The 13,160-nt window shown below is 56.7% G+C and overlaps 1 protein-coding gene across 1 annotated transcript in view; it reads right to left on the reverse strand.

Moving 5' to 3' along the window:
* TBC1D22A (TBC1 domain family member 22A) overlaps positions 1-13,160 on the reverse strand; it is a 367,129-nt gene that overhangs the window by 139,872 nt on the left and 214,097 nt on the right. Inside the window, exon 10 of the mRNA XM_062202659.1 lies at positions 8,295-8,370. Coding sequence (XP_062058643.1) covers positions 8,295-8,370 — 76 coding nt within the window. The remainder of the gene's footprint in view (positions 1-8,294; positions 8,371-13,160) is intronic.

A 13,160-nucleotide genomic window follows, 5' to 3' on the forward strand; every position in this document is an offset into this window, starting at 1 on the left:
AGGTTCCCCGTGACTTTGCCCACCTGACAAACGTTTCATGGACACAGGCAACATCGGTGTCGCGGACAAGGTGCGACATCTGCCACCAGGGGCCTTGGGAAGGGCTGGGGGCTGACGGCCTGCTCTCCGGGGCAGTGGGACTCTGTGCCCCTGGAGGCAGATGCCAGAGGCAGCATGCACCATGGCGAAGTGTGCAAGAGGTGGCACTGGGGCTCACCGCCACACAGATGCCAGCTCCATGGCTACCAGGCAAAAACCTACTCACATTCCTGGATGCATAAACTTGGTTTTATGCATAAAAATCCTTCGAAAAGTAGGGAACAGACAGAGGCTGACAGACTGTGAGGGGAGTTAACTGGATGACTTCAGAATGAACACCTTGTCTACGAATATTTAGGAAAACTGAAGTAGCACAAGCGTGGAACACACACTACATGACACTAATTCTGCTCTGTGGAGCTGTTTGACAAAAGCTCTACGCCAACAAAAAAACCAACTTAGATTTTCATTTTTTTAAGATTTGAAAGTCAGAGTTAGAGGGAGAGATCGAGAGATCTTCCATGTGCTGGTTCACTCCTCATATGGTCACAGAGGCTGGCACTGGGACAGGTGAAGCCAGGAGCTTCTTCGAGGTCTCCCATGTGGGTACCAGCGGCCCAAACAGCTGGGCCATCCTCTTCTGCTTTTCCCAGGCCATTAGCAGGGAGCTGGATCGGAAGGGAGCAGCCGGAACACAAACCAGTGCCCTTATGGGATGCCGGCATCATAGGCGGCAGCCTTACCCATTAAGCCACAATGCCGGGCCCAAGATTTTAGGTTTTTTGTTTTGAACGCACATACATTCTGGATAAGCTCCAGACCTGTGCACTTCTCTCTGAAGCCCTCTCCACACTGGTGACCACGGGGCTCACTGGTGTCACCCTCAAACACTGGCTCCCGCGGGTCCAGGCGGGCACTTCCCTTTCCCATGGAGCTGCAGCCCTGGGCTCTGGCTCAGCCAACATGACGGAAGCAGATGCTGGAAACCATGTCCTGCTGGGAATGTTTAGAGCCCTGGACCACTCCCAGGCGCTCGTCCCTGCACCACGGGAACTGGCCGGGAATCGGCCTGATGGCAGCTGCTCCGACAGCCCGAGTCCCAGAGCAAGGATGCTGCCAAGCAGAGCCCCAGCTGAGCCACGACCGCACACGTGTGAGCAGAGACAAGCGCGTGCTGTTCCACCCTGGAGATCTGCTGAGAGTTGGAGGCTGTTCCTTTGCCGGGCACACAGGGCCCTCCCAGGCTGCTCACAGCGACCAGTGGCTCCCCAGCCAGACGGACTTCCACATTCGGTCACTCGGTTTGGCCAGGCTGTGTGCACGCGGGTGCCAGTCTAACCCACCATGGAGCTGCAGAGGCAGCACAGGCCAGAGCAGGGCAGGACTGCCAGGGCCAGCTGAGGACAGGAGCTGCTGCTGACAAAACGGGCAAGGGGAAGCAGGGCCCCGGCCAGCTCGGGGAGCAGAGACGCCTACCGAGAGGCTGATGGGCGCCGTGGGGAGGCAGGGCCCCAGCCAGCTCGGGGAGCAGAGACGCCCACCGAGAGGCTGATGGGCGCCGTGGGGAGGCAGGGCCCCGGCCAGCTCAGGGAGTAGACCCCTACCGAGAGGCTCACTGGACGCCGCTGGGGCACAGAGCCTTGAGACACCCCGCACCCAAACAGAGCGAGCAGCCTCCTGCTCGCCCACCCACCCGCCACACACATGCACACCCACCCCAAGGCCTGCAGACACAGGAGCAGTGCAAGGGGCCCGGGCCGTCCCGGCTGCTGGCATCAGTGGCCTCAGGGCACAGGCAGCCTCTCTCACACAGAAATGCCACTGTCTCACGCTCAGCTCTGGGCTGGTGGCTCTAGACTGAAACAGCCCTTGCGTGGGTTTCTCTTGAGAAACTGTTTCCCACAAAGTCCAGCCAACGTGCAAGAAACAGGAAGCCCAGGGCCTGCTACACGGGCTGCAGGACTGCACCCACACCAGCAACAGGCCTTCAGAGAGCGAGAAGAGACCATGGCTGTTAACAGCCTGCGAAGCAAAATAAACAGAACTGTGTCGGGTGAGGATCTTTTTTTTAAAAAAGATTTATTTTATTTATTTGAAAGACAGAGTTACAGAGAGGTAGAGACAGAGAGAGAGGTCTTCCATCCATTGGTTCACTCCCCAGATGGCCGCAAAGGCCGGAGCTGCGCTGATCTGAAGCCAGGAGCCAAGAGCTTCCTCCCGGTTTCCCACATGGGTGCAGGGGCTCAAGGACTTGGGCCATCTTCTACTGCTTTCCCAGGCCATAGGAGAGAGCTAGATCGGAAGAGGAGCAGCCGGGACTAGAACCGGTGCCCATATGGGATGCTGGCACTTCAGGCCAGGGCTTTAACCCGCTGCGCCACAGCGCCAGCCACTGGGTGAGGTTCTGAGTGAATCTTGGCACCACAGATGTCTCTGCTGTCACCCGGCTTCTGTTTCCTCAGAGCCACCGCAGTGGCCTGTGTGGAACGAGCTCTCTCTGGATGGAGTGGCAGGCTGCCGGTGGGCGGTGGCCTGTCAGAGCTGCCCGGCCAGCTTCCTCTCCAGGGTCAAAGTAAAATGCTGGGGCAGGAACCTGTGACCTAGGCCCTCGGCCCCTTAGGGCTCGTGCTAGTTACAGAAGGTTCCCCTCACCCAGGAAACCCCAAGTCCTCACAGGCTTCCCAGATCCAGCGCTCGGACCACCAGATCTCACCTCTGACCCCACAACTTCCCCGTGGAGGTCGTGACTTCCCTGGGTTCCGTTCCCCACAAGCTGCCTACCTGCTTAACTCCCTTCACCCACACTGTGGCACAGCCGCACCACGAGGGCTCTGCCCGCGGTGGCAGCTCCCAGCAGCGGTTCTCAGTCACGCTGCAGCGGTCACGGGCGTGTGGCTTTAGCTCTCTGGGCGTACCCAGTTTCTGCAGAGTGTGAGACACTGTGGATTCAGAGGACTCCTGGAACTTCGACTTCATGCCTGGAGGACGTATCTGCAGACGGCAGGCGCCTAGGCCAGGTGGCAGCTCCATCCTTTCAGCACACGGGGACGGCCCCTGGCGCTGCCACAGCCTGTGCAGCCCAAGCAGCAGCTGTTCTCACTGCTTCCTGCCTCGCCGGCCGTTCCTGCTCCGCACGCACTCTTCCATCAGAGGCCAAACCTCAGGGCTGCCAACCTCAGATCTGAACCTCCAAAGCTGTGAGCTCAATCAACTGCTCTTTCCTTCCCAAGGGGCTTGTCTCAGGTATTTGGCTGTAGGACTTAAACGCTGATTGACCCTCAGTAGTTGTGGAAGGGTCTCAATCATTGTCTCTTTGAATTCTTCCTCAATCTCTTCTCTTCTTCTATGATTCCAAATAAGCAGACGTAAAGCTTTCTACCCATACTCTGTTTCTCTTCCTTTCTGTGTTTTCCTTATCCTTAACACTCTGTGCTTTACTATGCTTTCTTCAAACCTGTCTTCCAGTTCACTAATTTTCCTGTTAGCTGTGTCTAATCTGCTGTGCCTCTTTGTTGAGTTCTTAACTCCACGCAATAAGATTTCTCAACCGCAGAAGTCCTCGCTGGCCTTCCTTCAAATCTCCAGCACAACCCACAAGTCTCCTATTCCCCGCAGACATCTCCAGCCTCTGCTCGTATTTTTTTCAGACACAGCAAGGATCACAGTGTCAGAGCATATACCTAAGAATTAAAAAAGCTGGGGGGCCGGCGCCATGGCTCACTTGGTTAATGCTCTGCCTGTGGCGCCAGCATCCCATATGGGCACTGGGTTCTAGTCTCGGTTGCTCTGCTTCCAGTCCAGCTCTCTGCTGTGGCCCGGGAAGGCAGTGGAGGATGGCCCAAGTGTTTGGGCCCCTGCACCCGCATGGGAGACCAGGAGGAAGCACCTGGCTCCTGACTTCAGATCAGCACAGCGCCAGCCGTGGCAGCCATTTGGGGAGTGAACTAATGGAAGGAAGACCTTTCTCTCTGTCTCTCCTTCTCGCTCTCTATAACTCCGTCAAATAAAAAAATTTTTAAAAATTAAAAATAAAAAAAAAAAGCTTGGGGCCAGTGCTGTGGCACTGTGGGTTAAGCTGCCACCCTCAACGCCAGCATCCCATCTGAATGCCAACTCGAGTCCCAGCTGTTTGACTTCCAATCTGGCTCCCTGCTAATGCACCTGGAAAAGCAGAAGTTGGCCCAAGCTGGGCCCCTGCACCACGGGGGACACCCAGATGGAGCTCCAGGCTCCTGGCTTCGGCCTTGCCCAGTCCCAGCCACTGAGGCCATTTGAAGTCAACCATCAGATGGAAAATCGGTCTATGTGTGTGTCTGTCTCCCTCTCTCTGTAACCCTGCCTTTCAAACAAATAAATAAAAACTTTTAAAAAGGATTGCAAAAGCTCAACATTTTGGGGGCCTGTTGCTGTTCTCCGCTTGTCCTCATGTGGAGTCTTCGTGACGTCTGTGCACAAGTCATCCAGTTCACAAGGAAAGTAACTTGTGGGCGCGATCCGAGTTCCAACCACTTCCTCCAGGGAAGGCTGTGCTCTGCTTCTCGAAGCGTTTGGAGGAAATGCTAGGACAGAACCACCCCTCAAGGTGCAAAACACTCCGGCCCTCCCCCGTGACGTGACCCTGGACTGCGAGGCTGTGTGAGGCCGTGGCACTGCCACCCTGTCCTGCTGTGTCCCTGCTGGGCTCGCACAGGGAGCACGGGCGTTCCTGAGACTCCGCGTCCTGAGTGACTGACCCGACCCAGGCACTGCGCGAGGCTGCCAACCCGCAGCTCACTGCGGGCGATCTCTTCCAGGTCAAGAAACACCCCCAGAACCACGGCGGCTTTGGAGCCAGGCTTCTCTCTCCAGGCTCCGGCATGTTCTGGTCCAGGAAGCCCCTGTTCTCTTGACAGCATGTCAGTGTTTCTAAGAAGTTTCTCTCTCTCTCTCAACTGACTTTATAAATATATCCAGCTTTTCCAGTTGTCTTCGGTGGGAAACTGTTCTCACCTTTTCCTTTAATTCCAACAGAAGTGGCACTAAGACACCGTCTCTTATTCTGTGGCGCGTCATCTTCGATTCCTGCCCCAGGGACTCCAGGGGTTCCCAAAGCCAGCTGACCCCTCTCGAGCCGGATCAAGACCACCCGCCCTGCACACAGTCTCACAGAAGGCTGCCCCTCCCTCCCACGTGGCTTCCACCACAGACACACGCCTCTGCCCTCTCTCACCGCACCTTCGTGTCCAGGATGCCAGAGGGGAGTGGTAAACTACGCAAAATAAGAAACCGACCCAAAGTGCTTTCCAGAAAGTCTTTGGTTGCTCCTGACTCCAGGAGAAGCAGACGGTATCGCTGCCCCTCTTTGCCCTTGCTTCTCCCGGCCTTCCTGCCTCCTGACCCTTATCTCTGGGCCCAAGTCCTCACGCCAGCACCGCCGGACACCAGAGCTCCTCTCCCCTCACTTCACAGAGCAGCACAGCCCCCGGCTCCCAGCAGTGCACACAGGCGCCTTTCCTCATCGTCGTGCCGGGACCGCGGGCGGCACGCCGCTGCTGCCCTCAGTGCAGGAACGAGGCTCCAGGCTTCCTAAGACAGCGATTTCTTTCTTCCTAGTACATTCCGCCCTTAATGAGATCTTCAAGGTCCCTGCAGAAGTTCCAAGCTCACAAATTCCTTCTCCAGGGGTGAGTGACAGGGTGGCAGGGGGAGAGCTTCGTAGAGATGAGGCCTGGAGTCGCCTCCTCACGTGACTGGTGAGGGGCAACGGCTCCCACCAGCCAGGCCGCCCAAACGTGGCCCATCTGGTACACCGCCTGCTTCCACCACCCAGGGGGGCCTATTCCACCACCCAGGGGGGCCTATCTGGAAGCCATCACAGAAAATTTTTTAGGGTTTCTTTAGAAGAACAGGAATAGGCTGGCGCCGCGGCTCAATAGGCTAATCCTCTGCCTGCGGCACCGGCACACCGGGTTCTAGTCCCAGTCGGGGCGCCGGATTCTGTCCCGGTTGCCCCTCTTCCAGGCCAGCTCTCTGCTGTGGCCCGGGAGTGCAGTGGAGGGTGGGCCAAGTGCTTAGGCCCTGCACCCCATGGGAGGCCAGGAGAAGCACCTGGCTCCTGGCTTCGGATCAGCACGGTGCGCCGGCCGCAGCACACCGGCCACGGCGGCCATTGGAGGGTGAACCAACGGCAAAGGAAGACCTTTCTCTCTGTCTCTCTCTCTCACTGTCCACTCTGCCTGTCAAAAAAAAAAAAAAAAAAAAAAACGGGAATAAAGAAGATATAGACGGAGTTAAATCCATCAGACCAAAGAACCTCTTCTGCTGGGGAGGACGGATCCTCTAAACCAAAGGCTGCAGGAGGAGAATGGGGACACAGAAGCCGTGCTGAAAACAAAGCCGTGCTTTCCTGGACGTGCGGACGTGGCTGGGCTTCCTCTGCTGGGGAGGACGGATCCTCTAAACCAAAGGCTGCAGGAGGAGAATGGCGGACACAGAAGCCGCGCTGAAAACAAAGCCGTGCTTTCCTGGACGTGCGGACGTGGCTGGGCTCCTCTGCTCGCTGCTGCGGCTCTCTTCAACAGCCACCCCGCAAACCTGCACTGTGCTTCTTCCTGAGCCACAGCGCAGGCGAAAAATCAATTCAAGTATTTCCCAGCTGCAGCCCTGGAACAAACGAGCGCTAACCACAACTTCCTAACCTCCAGGAAACATGAAGTATGCCTTCCGAGGGACACAAGAGGGGAAGAAGAACCGGCTAAGGAAGTGTAATTCACATCCACTGCAAATCATATTTCAAAGAAGTAAACGAGGCCAGGGAGCACTTGAGAAATTGCTGGTAGGGAAAAAAGTGCCGCCACAGCCAAGCAAGACCTCACAGTGAAGTGCACAACAGATGTGCCTGCAGAAGCAAAAGGCCGTGTCTAGAATGGACAGGCTGGAAAGTAGCTAAATAGAATAGTGAATCAAATAAAGCATTATTGGAAGAACTGCGCAAAACTTCATAACATGGAGATTAGGTAATAACCATTAGACAGAGAGCTGAATGTCAGATTCAATCAAGGAACAAAATGGAGTTGATAATTTGTATAGCCCTGTTTCACAATGCTATCCAGCAGCTCCCCGCCGGAGCACAGTGAGGGGGAGACAGCAGGGGGAGCCCCAGCACTGAGACGGCAGGCACAGGACTGGGTCACAAACAGAGCCCAAGCCTCTGGACGTGCAACAAGACAATCAGAGCACCCTGCCCTGCGTAGGTCATACCCAGAGCATGTGGGGCCGGCACTGCGCCACAGCGGGTTAAGCCGCCTCCGGCATCCAATTTGAGTGACAGATCTAGAATCCCAGCTGCTCCACTTCCAGCCCAGCTCCCTGCTCCTGTGGCTGGGAAAGCAGAAGATGGCCCAGATCCTTGGGTCCCGCAACCCACCTGGGAGACTGATCAGCTGATCAACTGGATCGATCTTTCTGTCTCTCCCTCCCCCCGCTCTGTAACTCTGCCTTTCAGATGAATAAACAACAGAGCGGAACACGGTGTGTGCAGTGAGACAACTCTCCAGGCTCACGTCGGAGGCTCCCTGCCCTGTGTGGGCCGTGAAGACCTGCAGGGACGACTGGTCGACACACGGGACACTCTGCATGGACCAGCACGTCTCTGCTCCACACCTCATTGCTGCTGTCACAAACACACGGCCAGTTCTGCTTGGCATCACTCTGTTAACGCTCTGTTCATTAATTTAACTAACTACCAGGAGAATATGCCCGGGACGGGCTAGCATTATCTCTCAACTTTCATTTAATTAAACTCTGCTATTGCAATGTGACAGTCAGCACATCGCAGGGGGAATTATTTTAAGGATGAAGGTAAAAAGTATTTCAAAGCCCCCACTTAAACATGAAAGCGTAATCTAAAATTGCCCGAGCACACACCATAATTTTTCTATAATATTAAAGATGTTATTTCCAGACTCAGTAATTAATTGGATTCCATGGAGAAATTATTCTAACATCCTTGGTAGCAAAACGACGCACGGAGGCAGGGAGCCGAGTGCCAACGGACAGCCATGAGCCACCGGCCTGTCTCCAGATCAGGACGCTCCTGGGCTGGGGCTCGCGCGTTACTTCCTGCAGAGCTCTGGCCCTGCATTCTGACCGTGTCCTGTCACCTGCACAGGAGGGACAGCGTGTGCCGCAGCAGCACGCACAGGCCGCGCAGGCACCTGAGGCCGGGCACCTCGGCCCCGCCTGCCCCAGACAGGGCTGCTCAGGGAGCTGCTCACCGTCAATCCGGCTCACGAGCTCTTCCAACATTTTCACTTTCATCTGAATCCCAGGCTGGGCAAAGGTGTAGTTGTCCTAAGGGAAAAACAATAATGTGGATCAGATGCATACACACGAAACCTATTTTCCAAAGACGAGAAAAGGCGGCTGCAAACACCATGTAACGGGGGATAGTTTTATAACGGAACAAGTTCACCAACGGCGAGGTTTTACCTTGAGAAACAGGAGGGGACGCACGCAGCACGTGGGGTCTCCCCTGAAGAAGCAGAGCCCCATACACCCACCAGAGAGGACACTGAACAGCCCATTTCTACACATCAGTGTAGGTGCACACGTTCAGCTCCCGGAGTGCACCTATCTGTGTGAACACACCAGCCAGGCACTGGACAGGGGACCCAGGGCGACGGCACTGCGCCGGCTCCATGAGGCAGATGATCCAGGTGCTTACGACACCGCCCCTGCACGGAGACGGCTCACGGATGATGCCAGGTGAACTCAGTGAGGCTCATAGCCTGATGCCGCACAGCCTGGGCAGTATCAGGGGAACGGGCGGCCTGAAGTCAGCCTGGCAAGGAGCCAGGAGTTGCAGGGTCCTAGCGAGCAGCAGCCCCCACAGGCTCCTGTCCCCGCCTACAGAACGAGCAGCAGCCCTGCTGGGACTGCCCTGGGAGCTCCAGGACCCCGAGGGTGGGACAGCTAGGACGGGAGAGCTGTCTGGCTGCGACACCTGTCACCCCTCTGCTCGCCAGGGTTGACTGGCTGATCTGGCTGGCTAGGCAGGTGTCCCCGTCCTCCCTCACCGCCCCACGGCTGTCCCTCCCGAAGCTGTGAGTCAGTAAAGAGGACGACCTTCCCCGCTAGAGGAGGATCAGGGGCGTACGAGCAGCTGCGCTCCCCTGCTAGAACCTCCCAACAAGCTCTCAAGACACAGGCGGTACTCAGGAAGTGGCAGGCTCTGTGACAGCTTGCTGTCACCACAAGGAGAGCACCCAGAGAGACACATGGACAGCAGGGTGGGGGCGGGCTGGGGAGCCCGGTCTGGGAGAGCAGGCTCTTCCCAGGGCTGCTCTCAGCACGCCATCTGCAGGAGCCAGGTCCCACCCAGTTCCTGAAGCAACACAGTCACACAGGCTGTCAAGGCGACCCTGAGAGGTGTGTCCACACCCTGATCTCTGGGACCTGGGCACGGGGAACAGGGACCGAGGGTGCGGATCTTCTAAGACAGGCAAAGCATCCTAAGGATCTGGATGGAAACAATGGCATCACAGGTCCTTAACAGTGGAAGGAGGAAGCAGACTACAGCGATGCCACACAACGGGGTCCACCTGCCTCTGCTGGTGTTGGTGACGGAGAGAGGGCCCCTGAGCCAAGGAAACAGGGCAGCCCCTAGAGGCTGAGAAAGGCAGGGTGGGCTTCCTGCAGGGGCCTCCAGAAGGAACCAGCCCTGCCCTCACCACGAGGTTGGCCGCAGGTCAGACATCTAACCTCTAGAATTAAGGTAGAAAGTCTGTGTTCTTTCCAGCTGCTAAGACTAGGATACTGTTACAGCCGGCGGCAGTAAACAGCAACATAGGTTTAGAGGATGCTCCGTACCAGGGCCCCTAAGACCCACTAAGAAATACAGAGAAGGGGACCAGGAGGACAGCTAGGTGCCTGAGTTCCCCATATGGACAGATTCTGTTCCCAGTGAGCCAACAGGGCCTCTGGCCAAGACAGCACTGGGAGATGGCAGTTGGCCACAGCTTTGCCCAGGGAGTGACAGTGGGGAAAGCCACCCAAGCTTTGGCAAGGGGACGCCAGGCCCCTGGCTCTGGTAAAGTCACAAGCACGGGGCGCTTGGTCAGGACAGGAAATGCTAGGCCGGACGGCTGCCACTCCTCAGGCAGGCTCAGGCCCGCTAGGCCGGCACTCAGTGATGGCCAGCAGGGTCCTGGTACCTTGCAGACAGTGAAGGAATGCCAGCCGAGAGGGAGGTACTGGCTTCACGGTCGAGGGGGACTGCCCACAGAGCCATGGCGGGGAGGAGGAGGGCTCATCTGGACTTGATCTTCCTTACCTACAGACACGGGACTGGGAGACACTTGGAGGACAGCCTGGATGAGGTGAGACGCGCAGACATCTGCTGTGCGCTCGGAGACACGCCTGGAGCCCACGGAACCCCAGAGTGAGGCATCACTGTGGAGCCACGCAGCAGTCTCAGCCCTGCGGGGCTCTCGGGACAGGAAGTACCCAGCTCTAGAGCCAGGAGGAGGACTTCCCAGGGACACAAACGTGGGGCTGGAAGAACAACCTGTAGCTCGAATGTGAAAAATACAGGACTGGGACCGGGGCTGGGGCACAGAGAGGGTTCAGCCAGCGCCTACAACGCTGGCATCCCATATGGTTGGTCGGAGTCCTGGCTCTTCACTCTAGATCCAGCTCCCTGCTAACACACCTGGGAAGACAACAGAATATGGCCCAAATGTCCCTACCATCCATATGGAAAACACAGATGGACACCCTGGCTCCTGGCTTTGGCCTGGCCCAGAGCGAGCTGTTGTGGCCATTTAGGGAACAAACTAGAAAACAGAAGATCCCTCTGTGTGTGTGTGTGTGTGTGTGTGTCACTCTGCCTTTCAAAAAATAATTTTTTTCTTGCAGAAAAAGTAAAGCACAGGGATTGGCACTGTGGGGTAGTGGTAAGGCCTCTGCCTGCAGTGCCAGCATCCCACATGGGCGCTGGTTCAAGACCCAGCTTCTCCACTTCCAATCAGGCTCTCTGCTGTGGCCTGGGAAAACAGAAGAACATGGCCCAAGTCCTTGGGCCCCTGCACCCACGTGGGAGACCCGGAAGAAGCCCCTGGCTCCTGACTTCGGATCGGCGCAGCCCCAGCCATTGCAACCATTTGGAGAGTGAACCAATGGATGGAAGATCTCTCTCGCTCACTCTCTGCCTCTGTCTCTCTAACTCTGCCTTTCAAACAAATAAATCTTTAAAAGAAAAATTTAAAGCACAAGACTGTACCTGACATAACTGGCATCCTCTGTGTGTTCTGTGCTCCCCTCCCTCCCTCCCTCCCTCCCTCCCTCTCCCTCTCTCTCTCTCTCCCTCTCTCTCTCATGCATACACACACGCAAAACACAACACTTCCTAACAAGACTAAAAGCAGCAGCCACAGTGGCACAGAACTAGAGACGCCTACGAGGCCCTGAAGGTTCATTCCCAGACGTGGGCAGTAAACAGCATCAGCCTCCCTCCTGCTGGGGGGCTTCTCCCAGGCGGACCCCAAGTGACAGGCTCCGGGTTCCACACTGACATCTCTGTGACAGCAAAACCACACAAGCTCCGCTCGCCAACTCTGGACAGGAAGACACCGTGCGGTCCTCTAGCGGCTGGCCCTGGGCGGCTCTGGGAACAGCCTCTCTCCCGAGATCCTGCCCCACGGGCCGGATCGAACAAGAGGCTAACACAGCCTCCTAAGAATGTGAGCTCTTGAAAAGTGAGGGCTGTCAGAGGCTCAGCCTCTACCAGACAGGACTGCTGGGCCCTGAAGGAGCTGCACTGGCCCCAGGGGCCCTGATGCCCCTCCAGCTGACTCGGAGCTGCGCAGAAGCCAAGGGCAGACTGTGAATTCTAACGCATGTGAACTTTCATGGGGTAAGGCGTTTGGGATCCAGACTTCAACGCCTTTGAACATCACCATCGTTGAACCTGAAGGAGTTAATTTCTGCCCCAGAAAGCAGGTAACAGAAGGAGATTCACATCTGGACTGGGGCACCATTCAGTTCTGATGAGCGAGGTCCAACAACAAAGCAGGACAGGATCAGGGCTGAGAAGGCAGCCAAGGGGACTGGGAGCCTCGGGGATGGAGCGGCTTTGCAGGTGATTTAACTCATGCCCTGTCCCAACACATTCCAGAGCCGCCATGAGCACATTCTAGCACGCACGCCGGCCAAGCAGGCGACAGACACACTGCCAAGGCTGGCAGCATACAGGGCCCTCTTCCACCTCTCAGGGGCTCTGCTGCTGGGAGGGAGACCCGCCAGGCCCAGCACCGGCCTGAGAGGCGGCGAGCCTGACCAGTCCCGGGGTGCAGTCAGCCGGTTGATTTGTCTCACACACTGTGAGATAGGATTTCAAGCCTCTCATTTAGCAGAAATAAAAGTAATTCTGTGGCCTCCATCTGCCATTATTTTGTTTTATTTCTCAATCTGTTCACACTCAAGTAGGGAAGATGGGTTCTCAGAAATCCAAACAAGGAGAAAAGAATAACGCCCTAGAGCCCACGGGGAAACAAAAGAGAAAAAAAAAATCTATTTTTGCAAAGACCTGGGAAGGCAGAGATGGCATTCCTGCTGCAGGCTGGGAGCAGAGGCCAGCCTCTGGACAGCCTCCAGCCAGGTGACGGCACTGAGCTCTGCAGGGCAGAGCCACCAGGTGCAGGGTGGCAGAGCTGGGCCCACCTGTCCCAGCCTATGCTCGGTGAGGGAGCCCTGGCTCCAGGAAGCCCTGCGTGGCAGCTGGGTAGCCTTCCCAGGGCACACAATGGAGACAGGGATGACAGCTGAGTGAGGGGTGTGCAGTGTGCGGAGGAGTGGGAATCCCTGGGGAGGCACTTGCCACTGAGGCCCTCCCTGTCCATGACAGTCCCCAGCTGCTCTGGGCACACCAGACTCTGCTTGCTTCACGCTGGGAAATGAGACTCACCCTGGAGACGGCTCCAGCACCCCCACACCTGCACCTGCACAGCTGGCACAGGCAAACGCTGCACTGTGGGAAAAGATGGCAGGGAGCAGCTAAACAGGAATCAGACAAAGCCAGTGTACACGCACAGAAACACTGAGAGCAACAAGACCACTCCCTTCACAGGAAGCACACACGCACG

Source organism: Lepus europaeus, chromosome 10, assembly GCF_033115175.1.
Source record: "Lepus europaeus isolate LE1 chromosome 10, mLepTim1.pri, whole genome shotgun sequence".
Taxonomy (NCBI): domain Eukaryota; kingdom Metazoa; phylum Chordata; class Mammalia; order Lagomorpha; family Leporidae; genus Lepus; species Lepus europaeus.